Here is a 25884-nt window from a genome sequence, read left to right as displayed (position 1 = left end):
AAAGAAAACCATCAGCGAAGCATACAAAATCTAAATATGGCTATCGTATTTCAACTTGGTACATGGAAAGTAAGCAATTTTTAATTAGGCCAGTTTGGTCTAGTGATTAAGGCATCAGGCCAGATGCTGGGAGGCGGTGACTTGAAAGCTGGCTTTGGGCCAACTCACACCAATTCACTTTACGGGGTTGTTGTGAAGAAAATAGGAGGAAGAAGTAGTATGATGTGTGTTTGCCACTTGAGTTACTTATAAAAATAATAAGGGTGAGATAAATAAATAAAAATACAGTGGAACCTTGAGTCACGAACACTTCTTCACGACCAAATCCGGTGTCAGCCCAAAATTTGGGGGAAATTGTTGCTTTGCTTACGAACAGATCCTCTTAGGTAAATGAATAGTACAGCTGCAGTGGATTTTCCCTCTCTGCGCACTTCCAGCAGAACTGTAGGCACATGCGCAGTCTCGCTTCTGTTCATGACCAAATCGGGTTGCAACCAAAGTCCTGGAACAGTCGTGACCCGAGGTTCCACTGTAAATATTATTTCCCTGCCCAACTAGAATGGTGGGTCTCTAACAGTGGGATCAATTCCTTGCCTTTGCCACAATACCATACAGGATACTGAGATTTTGTTAGATTTACTGTTAATTTTGGTGACAACACTTTTCTTTAATAAAGTCCCACTGACCCAAGCATTAAAAAATTCACAATGGAATGATCATATCATATTTAGGTCACCAAAATCTTGTCAATCACTAGATAGCAGCAATAAAGATACAATAAACCCTACTTGTTGACATCCAGTTGTCCCCTGGATTTTTGCAACCCAGTTCATTTAACAGCCTATTACAATGTGTGACTGTAATGTATACATTATAATGTAAAGCTTCAAGAGAAATCATCAGTAAATGACGGTAGGTGTGGTTGTGTTTACATAACTGGTATATGAATTACATGACACCAGCTTGGGAAAGGTACAATGAAGTCCTACAAGGAGCAAATGTACCCCTTGCCGAAGTCACTCCCTGAACACACAGACTACATGTGGTCAAGAATTCAGTTATCAAACCGATCTTCCAGATTAAGAAGAGTCACAATGCACAATTGAGATTTTGTATATAGGTATAGTGCTTCAAAATATTCTGGGAACTATATTACAGGGTAGAAGTCTCAACCCACTGGCCATGGACCAGTACTGGTCTGTGGCCTGTTAGGAACTGGGCAGCACAGCTGGACGTGAGCAGCAAATGAGCAAGCAAAACCAAAACTATCTCCCCTGGTCTGTGGAAAAATTGTCCACAAAACCAGTCCCTGGTGCCAAAAAGGTTAAGAGACCACTGCTATCGGAGGAATATAGGACAGTTGGAGTTTATCAGCCTGAAATTCAGTACAGTTTATTCCTGTTCATGTGTGTGGTTAAGGTAATTAGAAACACTAGACTACTATTTGTACCTCAGCTAAAATTTGGGATCTATGTTACCCTGTTAGAGGAAAGAAAATGAAAGTGGAAAATTATTTCTTTAAAACAATTTAAAAGGCAATACAGGTAATCCTTGACTTACAACCATTCATTTAGTGACTGTTTGAAATTACAAAAAGGGCCTTGTGGCCATTGTAACAACCCTGTGGTCATGTGATCGAAATTCACATGCTTGGCAACTGATAGGTATTTATGACTGTTGCAATGTCCTGGGATTCTTTGGCGACCTGACAAGCAAAGTCAATGGAGAAGCCAGATTCACTTCTAACAAACTGTGTTACTAACTTAACAACTGCAGTGATTCACTTAACCATTGTGGCAACAAAGGACATAAAAGGAGGCAAAATTCATGTAACTTCTATCTTGCTTAGCAATGGAAATTTGGGGCTTAATTGTGGCGATAAGTCAAGGACTACTTGTAGCGAATTTCCTGCGTATAAAAGGAGAAGCAAAACCGAAACTTCTTCAGAGAACAAAACGATTTCTAAATATCAAATGCATTTTAATTGTGTGCTGAATTTCAGTGACAAAGCCCTTGAAATCTAAATTAAATGTAACTAAAACATTGAAGCAGAATTTCACACACAGAAAGTTACAGCTTATACATTCCAGTTCTTCCTGGTCAAATACATTTGCAAGGGAGCACCGGAAAAGAATTTAGAGAATTTTTGCTACACAGTTTACGGATCATCTGATATTATATATAGCACTTATATGGTCCTAATACGGCTACAGCAATTATACAAATTGCATACTTTGGGATTTTAGCGTTTGTTTATTTATTTGTTTAAAAAGCAGCTGTTGTTGGCTTTAAGTAAGACTTAAAGAAAAGACTTAAGAAAGAAAAACATGCAGCAAATATAGCATCTATCCTCCCCCATTTAAAAGAACCTTACGGGTACTGATCACCAGCTTTTTTCTCCTTTACAAGAAAAGTAATACTGTCAAGATTCTATTTTGGGAGGTGAAAAAATGATCAACAGGGAAAAGGAAATGTCACTTCCTTCTTCGTTTCTGATCGAAGCTTCCTATAGCTAATTTTTATTATCATTCTGGGTAGCACTTTGGATTCTGCTTCCAAAGGATGCTCTGGAGTGCATGAAAGCATGAATGTTGCTACTGTCTCACTACCAGAGCAGCTGCAAAATCCTAGGAAAGGGTGGCTCTATTTTAGTATATTTGCTTTCCCGCACATTCTGAAACATGTTCTGGAAATCAAGTTTGAAGCTATATATAGCTCGGCTATTATTTATCTTAGAGGAGAAACACTGCAAGTTTCAATCATGCCATGTACTAATATAAACTAATACAATGGAATTACAGGTTTATTGGAGCTTGTTTGTAATTTCTTAGCTGGCTTTCCCAATGATAATTGCCCTGTCACAAACAGATTACAAATCCATTCTATTTGGAACCTACTCCTTTCATGTCATCATCTCTTCTAAGTAACATAGGAGTCACATCTTCATAAATTAGAAAAGTGTATATTCTAATAAACTGCACATATTAAGCCGGTTTATGCATATTTTAAAATAATATGAATAATCAATCTGAGTGAATCTGAAGTATTTTTACAAGTGACATCTAAGAATACATTTAGGCAATCTTTCCTCTTTGTAAATGTTGGAAATCTTTTGGAGGAGAAGTATTTTTTATACCAAACATACTGTACATGCTAATCATTTCAATTCACTGTGCAGAATGCTGACACATCCCTAGAGTGCAAAATTAGTTTTTGAAAATAAACTATATGTTTACATACTTATACTAAATTGTTTAACTAAGTAGATATCAACAATATTGAAGAACAGCAGCAGAAGAAAGCCAGGGGGAAAAAGATAAAAAGCATAGCTTGGAAAAAACAGAGGAGTCAAGATGTCAAACCACAAATCCAAATACTGTTAAAACTAAGATGCAAGCATTCCAAGATTTGTGCAGGCAAGTTCACTGTGGAAAAAAATGCTATTGCATTTCTCAAAGCTTACATATAGAATAAAAATTGCTAAGCATTAGTAATTTTACAAATACGAAATATCTCACCAAGCAACATTTAGCTTATGTGCAAGTTCTACTTTTCAGAAAAGGAATCTGAAAATTGGCATCTAGAAGTCCAAGGGGACTGTACTCCTAAATATTTATGGAAGCAATGAAAAGGCATGCACCAAAATGCCAAAAACCTAAAGTCTAAAGTCAAAGCTGTTTAGAAAATGTGGTTTTCCTCAAGTAGATTTTTAAGGCACAAATGCAGTAGAACTGTCTAATTTTGAATCTTTTTTCTTCTATTATCTTTTGTTAAATCTCTACTTCAATTTTAATTTTCCATATGAAAGTTTATAAAAGGAAGGTGCAAACATTTATACAACAGGCATTTGGGCTTTAATAATTTTGGAATATTTCTTTTTATCATTTATCCAACAGCAAATATTTTGCAAGCAGTGTTTGTATCAATTATCAGCACTTCACCACTTCTTTCATATATTAAAATAAAGCTGCCTAAATCACCCCAAACTTGGCCATGATTTGGAGAACAAAATTTTAAAATATCAGCAAAGATACTCAAGGCTCAAAGATACTCACCAGTATGAATCTTCTCATGTCTCTGTAGAAGGTACTTCTGTATGAAACGCATCTCGCACTGATTGCACTGAAATGGTTTTTCACCTTAAACAATATAATTCCACATCTGTAAGTTAAAAGCTACATACATTCATTTTTAAATACTCTCTTGTGAAATGAAATAGTAAACTATTGGAAGCCAGCAACTGTGAGCTCCCAAAATGTTTTAATTTAAAAAGGCTACATAAACTCTCTGGAATAAAATAGTGCTCCTGAGACACTACATAATATATATTTAAAACCTTCATTGGCCAAGGAAGAAACCAGAATCTATTTTATAAACAAACTAAAATATGCTACTTGTAAATACATAGTATCTCTGTGTAAGAGCAACACAATTTATCTTACGTTAACTGTAAAGACACTAATTTTTTCTGGTATTTTTTGACACCTTGGTGCATGAAATACGTAAGCTTAGATGCCAGATGTTCTGCACTTAGGAATCTAAAATATACATCACTTTATATTCATTATTCAGTCAATTGTTTCAGATTGATAATAAAAGAAACAATTTAAATTCAAGCAGTACCTGTATGAATGAAGACATGTCTTTGTAAATGGTAGTTGGTTCTAAAGGCAGCATTACAATGCTCACAAATGTGAGATTTGGTAGTTTTCAGACCAAGTGATCCATCCTCATTTATTGTAAGGATCTATTTTTAAAACGGCAAAATTCAGTCTCACATTAATTTCTGAATAATTATACTCAATAAAAATTCATATTCAGAAGGGGGATATTAAGCACTTTAGTATCAAGCCACAATGCAAAATAGGGAGTTTATAAAGGTGGGTGAACTGCAATTATTTCCTTCGGTGATATTAATAATTTGATTTTTTTTTCAGTGTTTGCAATATAGGCGAACAGCTTGCCTCTTGAAGTTCCACTGTTGGAGGATTTCTAGAAAAAAAATGGACAACTATTGTCTGGGATGGTATAAGGACCCTTGCCTTAGGCAGGGGGTCAATTAGAAGACCCCAGAAGTCCCTTCCAGCCCTATGATTTCTTGTAAATAATGAAGTAGGACAGCTAGAAACATGTTGATACTATTGCTGCTGTAAACATTTTTCCCCCTCTTAACACTGGCATCCTGCAACAACTTTAAATGACTTTCTGGGAGACCTAAGAAAAACAAGCAGCAAAATAAGCTATAAAGGGGGTGTTTGCTTACAACTTACAAACTTTTTGCTTACAAATACCCACCAACTGCGAAGTTGTCGTTTTTGTTTTACTTTGTTTTTGGGATAGCCATAATGATATCATAGTGTGTAATTTGGTCCTTTTGCGTGCAGATTGTTAGTGAAATTGTAAGATTTCTCCCAAAGGAACATTTTTAGTCTTAATTACATGTTCATGCATAAGTGGTATGCTGCCCGACAGCTTCAGCCGGGTTTCTCTGCCTGGCAGAAGCAGCTAGACGAACTACTTCAGTCCATGCTATCTTTAATCTTCTGTGTGAACCATGAATTTTGTCTTTAGTATCATTGCTATGCACTTTCAGCTAAAAGTGCTGAAATTTCTCTGCTGTTTTAAAAACACAAATCTACAGCTGGGGACTCTTAATCCCTAACTACATATATGAAACATGGCAGAAGGCATATTTACTGTCATGCTCTAATTAGGTTAAATTATAATTTTCAAAGTCATTGTTTAAGTAGGACTCAGATGCTACTTTTTGCAGGCAATTTTGAAACCTAATTTATATAAGAAAAAATCTGACGGGCAATGAAAATGGAGAACATGGTTCTTTTAGTGTTTTCAGATTATGAATGAAACAGCTATGTGAAATGTTCAAATGGTTCTGCATACACTTAATGAAAGAAACTGAATTAAACAGGGGAAATATTTTCAACAGTGATTATTTTCAACAGAGACAACATTTGACATTCTCAAGCTTAAACCTCACAGTATGAAACTTGCCACTTAGGACATACTGCTGAGTGGAAATTAACGAGGACAAATAATTGGAGTTCACATTTGCAAATGGCCACACAATGTAACAGGGAGTCTGAATTTTAAAATACGAGTTTCATTCCCAAGATCTTACACATTTTTGACACAGTTAATGGAAGAAAATGCAAGATGTAAAACCTTAAATAATAAGGTTCAGATCAACACAATTTCTTTCAAATTATTACAGCTATGATTATCACTTTTTCACTGTAAGGTAATTATTTCATTTCAGATACACACAATGATTACTTTCAGCACTAATGCATTTTATGGGTAAAAATAAAGTTCATAAAATCTAGTGTTATTTAATTTGCCTCAATACTAAGCCCTTATTAAAGCTGTTTTATTCATCTAAGTATTCTTTGCTAAATGGTCTTTGTACAGCACAATTATAGAAAAAATATTTAGAGAAGGGCTTTCCTGAGATGCTAAAGTACACACTAAAGGTTTATGCTGTGAAAAGAAGTTCAAAGAAACATGCCATGAATATCTTTGCTTTAGAACTGTTGCTAGGTGAATCTATTACTGGCAGATAGTATTTCCAATGGAATGGATGGATTCCATGGTAAATCACCGTGCCCTTTAATTACCAGGTCTTTAATTAATTGTCTTACCTTTGCTGGAGAACGCTGCTTTCTTTTCTTCTTCTTTTGCATATCTATGCCTTCTCGCATTAACTTTTTGTCCCGTTTCTGCTGCTCAGCCACATCAGTAAATGTAATTTCTTGTTTCACACTGATCTGCTAAAATAGCAATTGTAGCATATTCTAAGAAATAATGGCAAATTCATTTGCAAGGGCTCTGTGCTTTTTTATTATGGTGGATTTGAGGGGAGGGGGAACATTTATTGAATGGTCTACTGATCTTGCTCTCTTGTTATATATATATATATATATATACACAGTTATATTTGAATTATGTGCTATACATACAAATAAAACCTTGATTTATTGGAACAAATATAGAGAGGCCATGTTTATTACTGCCAACTGCATTAAATCAGATAGGATGTCATCAGTTGTGATATAATTACAAAAATTATGCAGATTTCAGTAATGATATTATTTAAATTATGTAAATGAAACAAATACAATGAAAATTTTGTCCACTGCACCTGATGCCCATTACGTTAAAGTCTGTTAAACAGGAGATTTACTTAAACATTTAAAACAGATAAACCATTTTTAATTTCTTATTCATGACAATACAAAAAATAAATTCTCCCTCAAATTAAGCTCAACTTCTGATGCCAGATGGACATGATTACATGGACACATCCATCCTATTTTCTTGGCAACAATATTGAGGTCATTACCACAGACTTTCTCTTACATGTTTATTACTTCTCAGCCTTATGAAGCCTTGGGATTCCCGGATAGTCTGTCTATTTCTCAACTATTAACCAATTCCATGTTTAGCTTTTCAAGTTCAGATTGAGTCAACTAGGACCTGACATTTGCTGTCTTAGTCACAATATGCAGGAATGCCAATTTTGCAGTGGAAACTTGAGCTGAGAAATTGGCTCATTGCTCAAAAAGGCAGTAATTAAATTGGTACCTAGGTCATACCGTTGTATTTCTAATCTAAATTTTTGATTGCTATTTCTCAGAGTTACTATATAATTCTCAAAAGAACGTGAAGTTCCAGGATGTTTTTGACTGAAATTAATGTTATTTTTCCTACAGAATAGCAATTACTATAATTCTTTAATGTTTTCTTGAAAAGACAACTTACATTCAAAGCAGGTGTTAAAGTCAAAACAGGTTATTTCCCACAGATAAGTAAGACACAAATGTGTTCAGTTTGGCATTAAGATTTAGACATATGGCTTTGTTCTACCTAAGTGTTTATAATAAAATTCTCATGTTTTATGTTTTATATCTCATTTCCCTTCCCAAGATTTTTAACAGAACCTTCAATTGTAAGATCAAAAGGCAAAATCTGACAACATACATAATGAATTACCGTAAAACATACAAGCAGACCTTGCTTAGCAACTGCCTTGGGTAGTGACCGTTTGATATTACAACTGTGATAAAAAGAAGTAATTCTGTGACCAATGCCCATATTTAAAACCTTTCCAGTGTCTTTCCCTCTCTCTCAGTCATGTGTTTGCCACTACAGTCGGTTAGTATATGCTGCCCTATTCTTGATCCATTTTTTACTCTCCCCCCCTCCAGCAGAGTTGCCTAAGCAAGCTAGTTGTTCCTCAACCAAGTTTTTTCATGGTATAACTGCTCCCTAAAAAGTTCTAAGGCAGGTTAACAAGCTCAGCTCTGTGAACTTAATCAGCAGGCTTAATAGCTGCTGCCTGTAACTGACAAGACTTTAATCATTTTCACAACTTTGACTTTTGTTTGCTTCCTAAGTAGCTCACGCTAAGAGCAGTCAGTATGCTAGGCAAACAGCTGGCACAAGCGTATTTCCCATTGTGTATCTGCTTATTTTCTTATAATCCTTTCTTTTCCAATGAATATACAAACACTACTTCCCTTCTTGCTGATTATCCCAGCCAAAGAGTGAATATTCCCAAGGGAGCGGGAGAGGGGAGGAAAGGACTCTAAAACAGTGGTCCCTAACCTTTCCAGCTTGGTGGCCCAGTCCTGGGGGGGAGGCATGTGAATGGCAGGTGAACGCGCATGCCCTTCGGTCACACAAATGGAGGTTCACATGCGAGCAGCAGATGCTTGTGCTCACACGCAAAGCTCCATTCGTTTGGAGCTTCACCCACAAGCACAAGCAGCCTCCGCTTGTGGAGCTTCGGGCGCGTACTTGCCTGCCACTTGTGCAAGTGGAGTTTCACCTGCACATGCTTGTTCAATTTCTCCCACAGCCCGCTTTCGAACAGGCCCTTGGGGACCCCTGCTCTAAGAGTAGAGTTCTGGAAACCTTACCCACTGTTTGGCTAAGCTGGCTGTTTAGGGTTGTAGCCTTCTGACACAGTAAACCAAAAGAAAGCTGAAGTAAAATCATAAGCACATTCACACTCATGTGATTTTCTACTTAGTGACCACTTTGCTTAATGATCAAGTTGCTGGTTCTATTTGTTGATCAGTCAATGAGGACCATCTGTAGTTGCTAATTCTCAAGCTCAGAAATTCTTCAATTATAATTAACAAAATTGAATTTTTGTTTCATATTTTCAGAATCAAGATTTCTCAAGTCTTGAACTATCTGAAATGAACATGTTTGCCTACACATATAATTTTTATATGGTGAATGAAAATCCATACCTAATTTGAATAAACTTTAGATCTGACATGAATCAAGAAGTGAATTTTACTGTGTAAAATCATCTCAGAACCCTACAATATTCTTTAAAGTTTATCTTCAGTAGAAATTTTGTAAAAACAGATATAAAAATAACTCACAATCATGGATAAATCCCATGATAAAGTTTTTGTAAATTTCATCAACATTAGTCAAATAGTTTGGCTTTAAAAGCAAATTTGTGCTTGTAAAATGCTCATATCAGATATCTTTGTCTTTCATTCAGGATCAAAGTCACCTTGTATATATGCAAAAACTACAGTGTCCCAGCAGAATTTTCAGTGCAGCTTATTACCCCCATGTTTTCTACTACATTCTCAATCCCTCACTTTAATTGCCATGTTTGTTGGCTCTTCTGCCTCCCTTCAGTCCTTATCAGTGTCTTCCTGCTCACTCTCCTCCAATCGCACTCATCTATTCATTTGCTTAAGGGCTGGAACTTTTCTAAGAATTCCAGAATGAACAAGAAAATAAACCTGCAATTCTGGAGGAGGAGGGTGTTTATAGTGTTAATAGAGGAAAACACTTTTTTAGTGTCATAATCCCATCAGTAATTTTAAGAACCATTACTCTCTTTAGACCACAGAGAAGAGGCTAGAAAGGCCTTTAGTAACAAATATATAGTACCAAGATGCACACAACTAGAAAAACTGGATGAAGTTATCTTAGAACAACCTTTTAAAAATATGTTTCCTCCCACTTTGGTTTGTCTTCAAACCAAATCAATCATTGATTAAAGAAATAAGATACCCACAAACCACTGCCTTTTTCTCATGATTACCTTTTGCTCACACTTTGACTCAATCTCTACATAATCGCTGCAGGCAAAATTAGAGAAAGAAAATACTTACAGGAACATTAACTGCGTAATGAAGCCCTTGAGGAAGTCTGTCTTGTCCCTCCATGTCATCATCATTTTTCACCGTCTCTTCATGAACCATAAGTTCATCATGTGGGATCATTTCTTGCGGCCGGAGTTCACTTTCTTGTAAAACTTCATCTGCAGAAAGAATTTCTTGACGTGCCATAGCCCGGTCTTGAAGCACTGCCTCTTGCCGTTCCACAGAAATTGCTGACTGATTAGAGGTGGCACCCATTCCAACCATATCCCTCGATGACTGCATCTGTTCTATGCTACCACATTTAAGAAACAATCCTCCTAGCTTATCTTCAATGTTCATTCTTAAGTGCAGTAACCTATAAGAATGGAATTAATAAACCGAGTTGAACACTATATATATATATGAGGTACATCCTCACGTCTTGCTGACAGCGCTGCTGAAAAGATTATTTTCTGACTTAAGTGCAGTATAGGGAACACAATATACTTTACTGATGAGACAAAAATCTAACTACAAGAGTTTTGTCAATCCCCTCCCAGAAAATGAAGTACACCCCCCCAAACAAATAAAATACTTGTCACCTTTAAATCTCAAGCTTGGCAATTATACAGAATCAAAACCATATACATTACTAGAAAAATACAGAACAGGATGTACAGTATTTGCCCCAGAGATCCAACACTATGGCACTGAGTTTCTTGAAGAATGTCAGAGTGCACCTCCTATGACTATGTTACTGGGAGTCATAGGATATTCAGAAGATTTCCTCTTCTAAGAATGGGTGAGGCTTGGATTTCCGGGGCGGGGGGAACGCTAGCATTGGATTCCCCTCTTCCAGACTGACTGTTTAAAAGCTTCAGCAAAACTCCCCCCAATGAAATTCCAACATCAGAAAAGGGGAAAATGAGGAACATTGGAGACCACACTCAATTGAGGAAAACTTTGGATCTGTGGAATCCAAAGGTCTCCTATTCATCAATGACACTTCCAACATAGGAATACGTATTTATAACAAACCTAATTTCCCTCCCGTTACTTGCAAAGGGGAAAAATAGTAAATAATCGCCACCCTCATTTTGGCTCTGTAGCATGAGTGCAGCAGGGCTTTGAATATGAGAGGCTACAATATCAAATAAGAGGCATAAAAGCTATTAGAAGTCAGCGTTATAAAATATATATATATATACAGGAATGTATATTTGCAAAGTGGAAACCTAATTTGCTAGCATGTAATCTGTGCCAATGTGATTTAATTATGGAATACTTTAAGCACAAAGGAATGCTTAATTTTACCCACTTAATGTGCATTTTCTATTGAAAAGTTGCTTCCAAGGGGTCGTCTTCAAGGACAGCCTCCTTGAAAAGAGAGAGTCCCAGTGTCCAATTGTGAAGTGATTAGAGCCTGAGTGACTGCCTGAAGGGCCTCCCAATCTGGGAACAGGCACAACTGGCACACCAGATGGATCTGTGCAAAGGCCCTCCTAGCCATATCTGCAACCTGCTCTTTGACTTCCAAACTGTACTCCAGTCTCAAATGAGAAAGTGCAACGCAAGGCCAAACTGGGATATTTGTAAACTGATTTAATATGTCAGTTCCTCTATTAACCCAAACACATTCAGACTGGGATTATCCCAAAATGTAAATCTGTTATAAGAATAATGTAATCAATGGTAGAGTTGAAAATCAGGAAAGTTAAAATCCCTATCTAAACCATAATTTAGATAAAGAAACTAGGGGAGTGTTGTTCTTATTAAAAGCATTCTTCAAAACTCACCAAACCTGCTTCAAGTTCCTTAAAAGTATTAGCAAGGAATTCCTTCTAAGAATTTTAGAATAATATTAATTATTACAACATTTTTCTTTCCTTATAACGAATAGGAAATATATCTCTCTCTCTATTATCTATCCGTTTATATAAATATAAAACTGGGGAAAACAGGTTGAAATATTTGTCCAGAAATGAAAAGGCCGTTCTTACAATAATTATTCCAAGATATTTAAATTCCAAGATATTTAAACAATTCTAGAATTCAAAGAACAAACTCCCATTTTTTACAGATTTTCACAAATAAATTACAGCCTATGGCAAATTTTAAAGACTTACTCCAATTAACTGAAATACCTAATAATTTACCAAACTATGGCATAATACCAATAAATTTTGCCACAAAATATTCACAATTTCCAATAAGACATAATATATTATCAATATATAAAAATAATTTGTTCAACTCCAGCCATTTTTATGGCCAGAATATCCTTTGACTGCCTAACAAACGAGGAGAGGTCACACTTGATGAGTTACATCAAACATCTTGACAGGTAAAGAAATAGTCCCATCTGTAATGATCCTGGTCTTTGTATAAATCCAACAAATGAAAAGAAGGAAATCCATGTTTGGCCAAATCTTGACTCAAAATTTCAACAACTCTTTTCTTCACCTAATGAGAAAATTGCCAATTCTATTTTTTTAAAGTAATATTATGCATAAGATATCAATTAATAATAGATAAAGGCTTATTGGCCTTTTCTGAAACTAGACTGCAGGAATTAAAATAAAAGTACATCAAACCTTCAATTTAACTATTTAGGAAGACATTTATTTGTTACATCTAAATGTCTTTAGTCTATATAGAAATAGCACTTAGACTTATATATCACTTTATAGTGCTTTATAGACCTCTCTAAGTGGTTTACAGAGTCAGCATTTGCCCCCAACAATCTGGCTCCACATTTTACCCACCTTGGAAGGATGGAAGGCTGAGTCAACCTTGAGCCTGGTGAGATTTGAACTGCCAAATTGCAGGCAGCTGGCAGTCAGCAGAAGTAGCCTGCAGTACTGCATTCTAACCATTGTGTCACCACGGCTCATATCAGAGTTCCCCAATCTTTTTGGCTTTGCACACCACCAGGGAGGGAGAGGGGATGGTTCCATGCACTGCTCATGTAAATGGAGAGTGCATGCATGCACTTGCTGGGTGCTCCCGCGAGTGGGAATGCACACGTGCACTCACCTGGCGCTTCCACGGCCCAGTTCCAAAAGGCTCAAGGCCTGATAGTGGGGGTTTGGGACCCCTGGTCTATATAACAGGGTTGCTGTCAACATTTTAGTATCAATGTTTATTAAGGAATCAAGCAGTAATTTGTATAATCAGCCAAACCTTTACCAGGCTTCAAAACCACTGTCATATTATCTGGATAAAGGAAAGTAAAAGAAACTTTATTCAAGCAAGTTTCATTATAACTTTCCAACAATGAAGAAGAACCCACCCTCCTTCATTATGTATGTTATATTACTAAGTTGGAGTAGGAATTTTCTTTTTTTCATACCTTAATAGGTGTTAATTCTCATACATATAAAAGTGCAGCCAGATAATTAACTAGTGATATGTAAACTTTGGAAGAACTATAGTAGTTAAAATGATTAATACCTCTCTCAGTAACTTTTTCTTTGTTATGTTGAGAATATTTTTAATTAATTATATATTTTGTCCTGAGCATCCTTAGTAGAAATGTCTTTCCTCTTACTCTCTCTCAATAGTCTTGTCTTATATAATTCTTCTGTCTGTCTGTCTGTCTGTCTGTCTGTCTGTCTGTCTGTCTATCTATCTATCTATCTATCATCAATCATCGTTCATGTTTCTTGATTGCACATTTCCCACCTGGATGAAGTCCATAAAAGGAATTAAGTTCCAACTGAGCAGATACAAAAGCTTTCTATGTTTCAGGTGTAAATTGGTTTATACATGTACTCATAAATTCCTTACTTCTTCTCTCCAAATGCTTTTGCTCAGATTTTTTAAATGTTTTTTTCCATGAAGCATAAGCAACAAATAGATATATATGTCTTAAAATGAATCTGAAACGCAAATAAAGTTCACAGGGTGCTTTTCTTTTTTTAAAAAAATCTTCAAAAACCTTGTTTTACTTTTTTTATAAAATGTGATAATGATAAATAAAACAAAATAATCAAGCATATATTGGGATCAAAAAAGGAAAATATGAAAAATATATTTCCTTCAGCACCGAATTAAAACTGGAAATTTCCAGAATACAAAACAAGGTAAAATGGAATCAGAAGTTTTTGTTGGTTAGGTAAATACAGATGTGTAGCTAACTCTACTAAGGTTATTTTTAGTTACTGTGTATTTTAGTCAGCTTTACCGGCCAATACCCATGGCTTCTATTCAATCTCATGCTATTTGGTTAATTCAGGATTTTGGTGCACAGAATTACCCTTTCCTTTCTGACACATCTATATTATCCAGGAATTTGTCCACAATATTATAATTTTCCTGTGAGTCTATTACAGAACTTTGGAGCAGCAGTATATAATGTCAGCACTATAATCTCATTTATCATTAATTTTTAATGATAATCTTGATTTATAACTTTAATCATTAAGGTTTACATTTTCCTTTTTCTTATATTTAATAAAATTGATCTTTAAATCGTAAAGTGGGTATTTTTCTCCAACTCTCAAAAAAGGGGACAGATTTATCTAGTCACACACTACAGATCTACAGATTTTATTATTGTTGTATAATTCCAATATCACTAATCATGTGTCATGGCCAATGTTGATCAGATGTATTCGTCATTTGAGCTCTATCCAGAAACTTGGGAATTGCATTGGTAGCATCTAATTATTTATGAACTCCACAGCTCCCCTATTTGCACTTGGGCTATTTTAAATTGTTCCAAATTTAGATAAATCAATTTCTAAGTCTTTGTGGTACTGCATCTGGTGCCACAATAAGAAAGCACCCCTCTATTTTGGCTTTTAATATACCATTCCTAAGCCACTGCCATAATTTGGTATTGTCCAACTGCCCTTCAATGTATTTTTTTAAATGCTCATGGAGTGCTTTGGTTGTTTTAGAGTGTTGTTGTCTGCATACAGTCTGCCAGATAGTTCTTCTTGGATCCTGCTCATTTCTATTGTGTCCAAATATTTTTTTACAGATCTTTTAGTATGGTATCTAGCACACAAGCCACTATTGGCATAATTACAACTTTCTTATCCACATTTGCTTGCTATCGCTTTAGATTTCTCTGCTTTTTCTTTCTCACTGACCCTTCTATCACCAGCTACTGTGCTGTCAATTATCCACACTTGGTTTTTTGTAACCACAGCCATAACTGGCTTATTGTGGAATAAATTGTGATTGGTTTGTATGTGTAGGTCCCATGGGATTCAAAAACCTTTCTGTTCTTTTCTTCCACATTGTGACTGGGTTGCTGGTAAGATGTAATTCTTAGCTAGATTCCAATAAATAAGACCACTTTACTGCATCTTTTAAATAGTACAATCTTCTCACATCCACATACCAGGTGTTCCTCCTGTTCTTTGCATAACTGACATGTTTTCTCAGTTTCAGCTTTAATTACACTTATATATTGCGACTGTTCTTGAGTCACGAAAATAAGCTTTCTGTTTCCTTCTTTAATGTGCCTTTTTGAAACCACTGCCATATATATTTTTATTTACTAACTTCCCTTGAATGATGTTAAACTACCAGCCATGTAATGGCTTATTTTGCCAATTGTGCATTTGTATCACCAGCTGCTCATTCTAGTATACATGCTTGATTTCATTGCTTTTCAGTACGGTATACTTCCTTTGTTAGGTCGTTTAGTTTATCTTCTTGGCTATGTATTCAGCCAGAAATCTTTTTTTTCTTCAATTGTTTCCTTCATTTGCAGCACTCCATGTCTGCTTTTATTAAAGGGCACACATGACCTATCCATCTCACTATAGGGATGCAGTGCGCAGTCTATGATCATAGTTTTAATCTAATGCCTCTAGCTCAGTCTGTGTCTACTTTATAATTTCAGCAGAGTATCAAAAAGTGAGGTAACTCAGGTCATGACGGCTTTAACAGCATTTTTTTATCATGAAGTTTGGACTTTCCCTACCAGTGGTGGGATTCAAAAAATTTTTTACTACCAGTTCTGTGGGCATGGCTTTGGTGGGCATTGCGTGGCTTGGTGGGTATGGCAGGGGAAGGATACTGCAAAATCTCCATTCCTACCCCACTCCTGGGGGAAGGTTACTGCAAAATCCCATTCTCTCCCCACGCACTAACCTGCTTTCCAGCTCTGTTCTCCTGCGCAGGGCAACAAAAGAAGACCCAGCCGATCAGCTGGGACTCGGGAAGCAGAGAATAGATGGGGGCAGAGCAATAGATGGTGGTATTTGCAGGTTCTCCAAACTACTTAAAATTTCCGCTACCGGTTCTCCAGTTTGTGGACATCCATATATGTAGCATTGGATCATTTTTCTCAATAAATAGAATGCTTCTGACTCATTTAATTGGGTTCTCTCGTTTCAGGACTTGAATGGATAACAAATCACATTTTAGGTCACATGTATTCAGAAACATTGAAGGTGTTCACAAACTTTTAAGAATTACTATAGTTTCAGGTAATCCATATATAGGAGGTGCAAAAGCTGAGTTGAGGTTTCAATGTCTGATATCCAGTCCAAATTTTACTCAAAATTATTAACAGGAGAATCAACAGTATTACCAATACTGGTCGTAATAATGGTAAGAGGAATATTCCTGAAATATTCTTTTGATGTTAATGTAATGGTATATGGGAAAAATCTTAGGAGTCAGGATGAAGTGATGCTGCCAAGGCCCTAGACAATGGTCAGATGAAAGAATTTTACTCTAGTCATAAAGTTGGTCTTAACAAGTAGACCAGACAGGAAACACAACCAGATAAACTAATTGTACTTTATTGTAAAGCTATATTAACAGAATCTTGCAAATCTGAAAGTAACATTTTTCTGCCATCATCTTTAACAGCCCAAGAAATTAGGAAGGGTCCTTTCTTAAATTCTTGCTCAGTCCACTATGCAGCGGTGGGTTATGTTCTCTCTTATCTGACAGTTCCCTCTTTGCCCCATCTCCCGAAGTCTTTCCCACATATTATTACAGTTAACTTGGCTGATTTATTCATGACTGATTATCATCTATGCTTCCCACAAGTGCATTGGTGTTTTTTAAAAAAATTGTGATTCACTTCAGTCATTTCCAAGCACTCTAAAATCCAACTCTGAGGATAACCAGTCAAACACGTTAGCCAAGCAACATGCTCATTTTTCTCCTTTTACAATTTTCTAAAAGCAGTTTACTAGAAGCTGGTCTTTAATACCCTTTGTGTTTTATCTATTTCTTCTTAACTGGTAATACTTGTTTTCTAAGTGAATTAAATAGTACCTGCTTGAATACCTGATTCTGAACAGTACCATAAAAGTTCATTTATTATTGTTGTTATTTCTCTGCTGGTCAGGTACTCAGGTAAAACAACTATAGGTAATCCTTGACTTACAACCACAACTGAGCCCAAAATTTCCATTGTGAAGTGAGATGTTTGTTAAATGAGCTTTGCCCCATTTTATGACTTTTCTTGCCACAGTTGTTAAGTGAATCACTGCAGGTGTTAAAATATTAATACAGTTGTTAAGTGAATCTGGCTTCCCCATTGACTTTGCTCATCAGAAGGTCACAAAAAGTGATCACATGATCCTGGGACACTGCAACCATCATAAATATGAGTCAGTTGCCAAGCATCCGAATTCTGATCACATGACTATAGTGATGTTGCAATGGTTGTAAGTGTGAAAAACAGTCATAAGTCACTTTTTTCAATGCTGTTGTAAGTTTGAACAGTCATTAAATGAACTGTTTTAAGTAGAGGACTATCTGTACACCAAGGTGGGTCAGGTATGTAAATTCACAGGATTCCTGGGAGAGGACAGTTGAGACCTCCTCCCAACTTTCACATAATGGGCTCAGCTGTGCCACTAAAGATCTATATATTACAGTTCCCTATCAGATCAACTGAGAATCAAGATACTAAGTAACAATCAAGTAAGGGACACATAAAATATGGAACTGAATTTAACCAAATTGAATTCCAACAAATAATGTTATAATACAGTGGTCTCCAACCTTTCTGCCTTGACGGACTGGCAGAGGCGGCGGTGGAGGGGTGGAAGAGAAGATGGTTTCATGCGCATGCATGCACCATTCTCACAAATGCAGCTTCTCAAGCGCATGTGTGCAGGCATGCACTCACCCACCACTTCCACATCCCAGTTCTGAAGCAGCTGCAGCCCAGCAAGGGCCCATGAACCGGGAGGGGGGGGGGTTGGAGACCACTGCTACAATACTTTCCACTTACAAGAAATAAATTTATCAAGGAATAACATTGGGACGTGGTGGGGCAGAGGCTTAATGATGCTGGAACTCCTGGCCAGAAAATGGCCTGCACTCTTGTGGTTTGAGCCTGGCTCCAGGAGATGGAGTCAGCGCCCATCACTCAATCCCGAGCGCCTGCCCACCCAGCAGTTCGAAAGCATGCAATACTGCAAATAGATAAATGTGTATCACTTTGTGGGAGGGGGGGAAACCTAGCTGCATTTGTGTGGGCAGAGAGCAGAAGCCGAAGTTGGGCCTGGCTAGATGTGAAGCATTGAGACACCAGGAGAGGCGAGACTGGCTAAGGAGCCCTGAGGAGTCAGCAACCTGAGTGCCGTTAATTAACTGATATAAGGAGAGGTGTACAACTACCAAAAGGATGAACTAGCAATCTAGGCTGTCAGCAGTGCATTTTGTCTAGCACGTGTGAATTTACCTAAGCTAAATAACTAAATAAGTAAACAGCTGGAATAATATTTTGATCCAAGCAAACAGAACAACTAAATACCTTCACCTTTTATGTTGTGACACATATCAGAGAAGGAAAGCCAATGGTAACTATGGTTCCCAAGTCCCAAGAATATTTTCAGTGATGGTCCTGATAGGTCAGGCACTTAGGTTTACATGGCAAGAAAAAGAAAATTATATGTAACGGTGTTATTTTTCAACAGGCAATGCAGCTTTAAAGGAATAGTAGCTGAAATTTCAAAAAATAGCTGGATATTGAAATAAGGCAGCCAAAAACCAAATTGTATCTATAAGAGAAACTGTTCACAAAACAAGCTAATAGAATATATTTATACTGTTCACACATTAAGGGCATATAAACTCCAGTGAGCTAGTATATACCTTGGTTTTAAAAAGGGTAACTTTTAAACATAGTGTTCTTCCTATTCTCAACATTATATTCAGCTTCCTTGGGTATTCTTAAAATTTAACAGATATGAGACAAATATACAAATTCCTCATTTATGGTGGCCATACAATAAATGAGGGATTTGTATATTTGTATACAACAGTCCCATTTTTAAAAAAATCTGATTGTCAAAATATATGGCGTATGGATGATAAAAGTTGATTTTCTCATTTCTTTGCAAAGAAGTCAAGAGTTGCTTGCATTTGGCTCAAATGCTTGCAAAATTCTAAACCGTGCTTCTCTGATGACCATCCCTGCTATACCCACACAGGAAGCTTTGCATGATTTAATAAAAGCTATTACCTACACAAAGAAAAACATGAAAATAACAGATTCAGAAAAACGTTGCACAACTTGAGATTCCTAAATTTAATTACTGGCCTCTACTATGAAAAGTTCAACTGATCTTTTTTCTGTTGAAATATCAAGGAGGGAATAATTAATTCTTAATCATATTAAACTTTGTGAAAGTGGCTTACAAGTTGCTACTTTTATCTCTGAAATCATTTTTTGCACTATAGTCTACATCAGAGGTGATAAACTTGCATCATCACATTGTCATCACATGACATATTGCAACACTTTCCCCCTTCACTAAACCGGGCGTGGGCATGGCCCACATGTGACGCATCTGGCACGTGGGCCATGAGTTTGACAGCCTTGGTCTACATCTTGGGGATTTCCTGGTGGTCTTCCATCCAAGCAACATTTTGCTTTTTCAAGAGAAAGCGAAGTCAACTAAGTATTACTTGAGATGGATAGTTGTGCTTTTATATATTATTGATAGAAGTATTGGCATTTCTAGTATCCCTTCAATAGAATAGGCTCCATCAACTCCTCTGAAAACTTTACATTCTCCCATCTGTTTTGAAGGTCTCAAGAATCTTCTAATAAAATGGAGAATAAAAGGAAAGAAATCTAGTGCTACAATAAATGTTTTATTATCTTAAATATTAAAGAGTTGTTGAGATTATCTAAAACTTACAGATGCTAAGAATATCAATTAGCAAAAGAAAATCTACTGGTATAATTCTAAACTGCATAAATAATACCGTACTCACAATTTAAGCCAGAAAAAAAGATAGGAATTGTTACTATCATATCTAATTTCATAAAAACAGAATTTAAATTTGTGAAACAGAAATATTGATATTGTCCAGGTGACAACTCCCAGTATATTTTGACTCAATGCCTAGGTCTGATTGAAGTTAGGCAGATTTCTGCGCCTCTCAAGGATAGAAGGCAGAATTGAGGTCCTGTCCCATCAAAAACTAAATGTGTGGCAGACAGATGTAGAGTCTAAAGATATCCTTAAAATCAGATGAAACCCTGGAAAGTAGGATCCAGATTATGTCTGGAGGGTTCAGTTTATAAATGATATAGGATAAGTGGTATTTGATTGGCTTCAAAATTATTATTTTAGTATATACTTCTATACCTTAGCAATATTAACAAATTTATATCTATTTCTAACCCATCCTTCAAATATTTGAGATAGGTGTACTTTAATAACAATAATTAAAAGAAAACAAGTAGTAATTATAGAAAAAGCATTGTATGAAATATTTGCTGTTTTGTTTTTTATACAGGCCAAAAAAATCAGAGTTAAATATATACAGTTAAACTTTCTTAGGAAGCAAATCAGTAATATAAGTATCATATTTTAGAGATATTTACAGAGATGTCTTTTCTTCAAACCCGTTGACTTCAATATAGGTAAATAGGTTGTTATGAATCAATAAAAGTAACTAGCATAAAATGCAAAGTAGGGTTTGAAGGCCTGCACACCTGATTGGTCCTCAAACAACGAACAGGGATTGGTCAGGATGAGGCCACTCCTTATTGGTTATTATTTGAACTTATCACAAAGGTTATTGGTTAATAGGGTAGCAGCCAACCCTATAAAAGGGTTACTGCTGCCCATAGAGTTTGCTCTGTTCTATTCCTATTCCTGTTATTATTAAAGAGTTGAAGTCACTGGTCAGATGTCTGGTCTCCTTATTCTTCAAACGTAACATAGGTAATAGATGAGAGCATTATTTTAAAGATTGCAGGGATTCAGAAGAACCTAACAGCAGTTTTTAAGGCTAACTGAGCAATCCAATATGCTCAATATGCTATCTTCACTTCAAATTAACCAAAACAATGAAAGCTTACAAGTGGAAGTATAAAGAGGAGGTTGAATTATTGATATTTTCTAGAACAAATGCTGCTGGGGAGCTAGAATCTTCCTCATGAGGCAACATACACAATTATATTGAAACTCAGAAGACAACCCATTTAAAAGAGATAAGATTTTAATACAGGTAGTTCTCAACCTACGATCATAATCCAACAAGCCCCAGTCCCCAGAGGAAGTCATGAAGTGTGGTTCCTTAAATGGAGAACGGAGTGCATCAGAGGTGAGAGAAGTCCTGGGAAGCCTAATACAGACCTAGGTTCAAGGACTCATGGGGGGGGGAGAGTTGGGTGGTTTTATAGCCTCCCTGTGGTCAGTCGTAACAGCAAATGACTGAGGGGCACTGCAGCGGCCGTAACTTTGAAACAGGATCTTAGGTAGCTTGATGGGGGGGTGTCTCTCATAACTTAGTGGCTGCTAGGTGACCAGTCATTAAGCAACACTATTTATAATTATTTAAATAAACACCAAAAATGTTTACAAAGTACCTATGAGATCTGTATCACTGTTTCAGCTTCAGAAAAACCAAGAGCTATGGTAAGGTCTATTCTTTTGTACCCTGTTTCTCCAACAATACGGCCTCCCAATAGGAAGTCCCAGCATGTTTTATAGGCATGAAATGAAATTAAGCCCCTCCCGAAATTAAGGCCTATATTAAAACATGCGAAATGGGGGGGGAAATGGGGGGGGGCTTGCCATTAGGAAGTACTTTTGTTGCACACCCGGATATGGTGCTGCCTGCGTTGACCCCGATACGAAGTACCCCACCAACACCGAGGTCAACATCTAAGCCATCGCCGCCCACCCAAAGATGCTAGGGGGGAGGAATTAAGTCACCCCCGAAAAGACAGCCTAGCCATTTTTGGGGGGCTCAAAAAAAAAAAAAGACCCGGCCTTATTATATGAGAAACACGGTACTGCATTTAGAAAATAACAGAAAGAATCCATCTAGATCTGTTCACTTTGTGGTGTACATATTTATAATTTCCCTGACATAAGATCTGGTATCAGAATAGGACTAAAAGTACAGACATCATTGCCCAGAAATTTAGGATGAGCCTTTATTTGGATGAGAGTGTAATTTTTCTATTCTCGTAACAATCAAGGCAAGACATACTGAAAAATATTACAAAAGTTTTCAAAAAATAGTAAGGTAGACATTTTATTAAACTTTCTTTGTTGGATAAGTGCCAACAGATTACAGATGGAGTGGATGCCTGAGAATAATTTTTATCTATGGCTGTTTTAGAAAATACTAATGTCTCTGTAAGCTCCTCATTTGCTATTTTAAGAATAGCTGGATTTCTCCCACACAGTTGCTAATAGTATACTTTATCCTTATATAAAAGTTATGAACACCACCTTTAAAACAAGCAAACAGTAATTGGGAAACCTGGTTGCCTAAGCAATGAAAAGAAAGGATCTCATCATTCAGCTGGATTGGGGGTTTTGTGCATGTCATCTGGTATTAACAGTTCTAAAAGCACTTGGTTTCTGATTGTGGACTAGACTAGTTCATCTTCAGGATGATAATGAATGGTTTCACTTTTGATTAGATAATTATTTCCCACCTCTAAATTACCTTTACAGTGTGTGATAATGCAGCTGTGAGTTTTTCCCAAATTATATTACCTACTGGTAACAAATTCTCACATTATTGCTGTTTCGGTCTCCTCATGCTGCCTATGAGATACAAGGAATGTACTCCTCATAAGTACAAGGATGAATTTAGGAGAATGGGGTGGAGTGGGTTATCACATAACCATTAATTTATTGTAAATCTGGGAACCCCAACTTCAAAAGGTTAATAAGATATAAGCTAATAGCAAAAGTCATTCAGGGATTGGGGGGGGGGGGGACACCTTTTCAAGCCAAAAGTAAATATTTCAAAAACATGGACTATTTTCATTTATGGAAAAGGGTAAAAAGATGGGTCTCTCTAACCGAAGGGAAATATTTAATCCATAGAAGTGGAATTCAAAGGGAGGATATAAAGTGCAGTGGCAGTGTTCAAGATGAGATTATGAAAAAGAAAGGGGGTTGTGATTTATTCTAGTACAAACAGGTCCCTGAGCTTCTAATCTCCTTCTTACTCCCACTTCTCACCAGAATCTGCTTTCTTGTCTCCTCAGAAGATCAAAAAGGTACGAGCGAGTATTAACAACTCTCAAAGGCACTGATGGTAACAGACTGTACAATTTAGACCACCAGGGCCTCATTGTTCCTATTGTATTCTGGCAAGAAGACTAAGCCAATCTGTGGTTGATTTATCTAGTTACCTTTACGGCTTGGAAATGGGGAAAAAATCCAATCCATATTAATGTTCTGGATCTCTGCTTTATAACTCATGGATTTGTTTGTTTTTTTAACCTGCTGTGTGCTGCATAGAGTAAATATGAGATGGCAGCTATTCCTTCTTTAAATAAATGCAGCAGTATATAAGGTGATGAATTGCTGAAGTATACAATGAAGGGATCTGCTTAATATGCTGTTTAATGTTTCAGCAGGTTGGGAATTTCCATGCCATTTTGCTGAAGTGTCAGATTTTCCCAAGCCTTATAGACAGTAATTGAAGGATACAGCTCTCTGATTATTATGCTTACTCTAAGAACTAAGCCATTAAAAATAAGTCCAACAATGTTACGGACAACAATTGTCCATAAATGGAAGTTCTTATTTATGCAGAAGCAGAGTTCACTTCTGTATCGTTTCTTCCAGCCTGTGTAGTGGAATGCCTTGAGGGGGGGGGGGTAGAGAAGGTGGGCTCACACCTTTGGGAGGGGTAAGCAATGGCTCCCTGAGTCTTGTTACTCTAAAATATTCGTGTGATCTCAGACTATTTCCTTCTGATCCTGCCAGAATTTGCCCTCACCACCTTCCTTCCATTTCCTCCTCTTTCTCTTTCTTTTTCATAGATGAGCCTGTAATCTTCTATCTTTCCATTTATGTTTTGATTAAAACTGAAAAAGCCTGTCCACCCAAATACCATCCAGGGGAACCTGGCAAAAGAAGAATGTCCATGATAATGTCAGTCAGTGGTACATTCTAGGAAGCTCTGACAAGATTCATGTGTTCTTTGAAGAAACACCGATTGTGCTGCTTGGAGTTTCTGGTAAAAAGTTCAAAACCTCAGAAATAGGATAAGGTGCTCAAGTGTCAGGCAACAGACACTGGTGGTAGCTACTAGCTGTATAAGTTCTGGAATGGTGACATACAAGTAAAGAATTAACTGAGTTCCTGTAGGTAAGCTTAGCTATATGCAAAAAGATAATTCCAATTGTTTTGTTGATCATTCACAAAGCAAAAACATTATTGGGCTAAAGTACCATTCTTTCAAATTTCCCATCACTTTTTTTGGGGGGGGAGGGGGGTACTAGGGAGAAGAAAAAAGTAAATTTAACAACTATAAAGTAGACCATGAATTGAAAATATCTGCCAGGAACCAGATATTACAGCATGCCCTCATGATCAAAAATCTGGTGAATAAACAGATTGTTTTGGGGGCAAGGAAAGGTCATGACAGGGAATGAACGGCACCATTTTTGAAATCAAGTCAAACTTTGAGGGGAAAAGACAGCAGTCAGTTTCTTGAATATGGTAGATTGGTAATAAAGTCCATATCTCAAGACCCCTGTGGAATGGGAACAAAATCCAACACACCAACTAGAGGTTTAGCATCATAAGAGGTGTAACAAGGAAAAAAATATAATCCTTAGCATCTGCTGGGAAACAAGGCCACCAAAAGCCATTGAACGGGAGCTGAGTAGTTATAACAGTCCAAAATGTCCACCTTGCTAGCTGTTATGATGGAGCTATAAAATGTCCTTTCTTAGAGACTAAGAGAAATTCAGTCAGACATTCTATTGTAGTTCTCCCTAATTCCAAAAAAGGGGAAGAGTGAATTGGGGGAGGGGTGATGATGGTTCCTAAAGGTTATCTAGTCAAGCTCACCCATATGGATCTTCAGCTGGGTGAGAATTTGCTCAGTGATACAGGGAAGCATGTCTTCCAGCTCCTGGTGTTTCATGGACCAAGGGCAGTGGAATTAAGGGACAAAGTTCTTAGGTTGCAGAGTGGAAGCTAGAAAAGGGTCAAGGTGAACAAAATATTTGTGCTGATTGATAGACCATCATCATTTGCTTGTCCTATGAGCTGAAAATTCACAGAGTTAAAATAATGGGAAAATTGTGCCCATTTGATACTCAGTGTATGGATCTGTTGGTTTTCTAGAATCCTGTTGTCTGTCTGTTCAGACTTTGTTGAGTAAGAGGTTCCTTTCAGGAATATGGCACCAATGTTAAAATGTTAAAACCAATGCTAATTGCACCTCTTAGTTATTAGGTGGTAATCACTGCTTCAAGAAAAAATATCCAGATTTTTCCTAAACTTTGGTCAATCTGATCTATTTCAGATTGTAT

The 25884-nt window shown here is 36.8% G+C and overlaps 1 protein-coding gene across 3 annotated transcripts in view; it reads right to left on the bottom strand.

The window, feature by feature from the left end:
* The window catches only part of ZNF148 (zinc finger protein 148), a 42241-nt gene that overhangs the window by 10354 nt on the left and 6003 nt on the right, over positions 1 to 25884 (bottom strand). For 2 of the 3 annotated variants that reach the window (XM_026665438.2, XM_087950186.1), the window contains exons 2-5: positions 10167 to 10512; positions 6660 to 6788; positions 4624 to 4747; positions 4056 to 4139 (exon numbers count right to left, since the gene is read on the bottom strand). In XM_026665438.2, coding sequence (XP_026521223.2) covers positions 4056 to 4139; positions 4624 to 4747; positions 6660 to 6788; positions 10167 to 10496 — 667 coding nt within the window. In that variant the 5' untranslated portion in view covers positions 10497 to 10512. The remainder of the gene's footprint in view (positions 1 to 4055; positions 4140 to 4623; positions 4748 to 6659; positions 6789 to 10166; positions 10513 to 25884) is intronic. The other variant, XM_026665440.2, reaches the window with a different exon arrangement.

This window comes from Notechis scutatus, chromosome 1 (assembly GCF_049901735.1).
Source record: "Notechis scutatus isolate UNSWTSFEM ecotype Mainland chromosome 1, rNotScu1.2, whole genome shotgun sequence".
In the NCBI taxonomy this organism is placed as follows: Eukaryota; Metazoa; Chordata; class Lepidosauria; order Squamata; family Elapidae; genus Notechis; species Notechis scutatus.
Note: the sequence above shows the minus strand (reverse complement) of the source record. Positions and strands in the feature narration are given on the sequence as shown.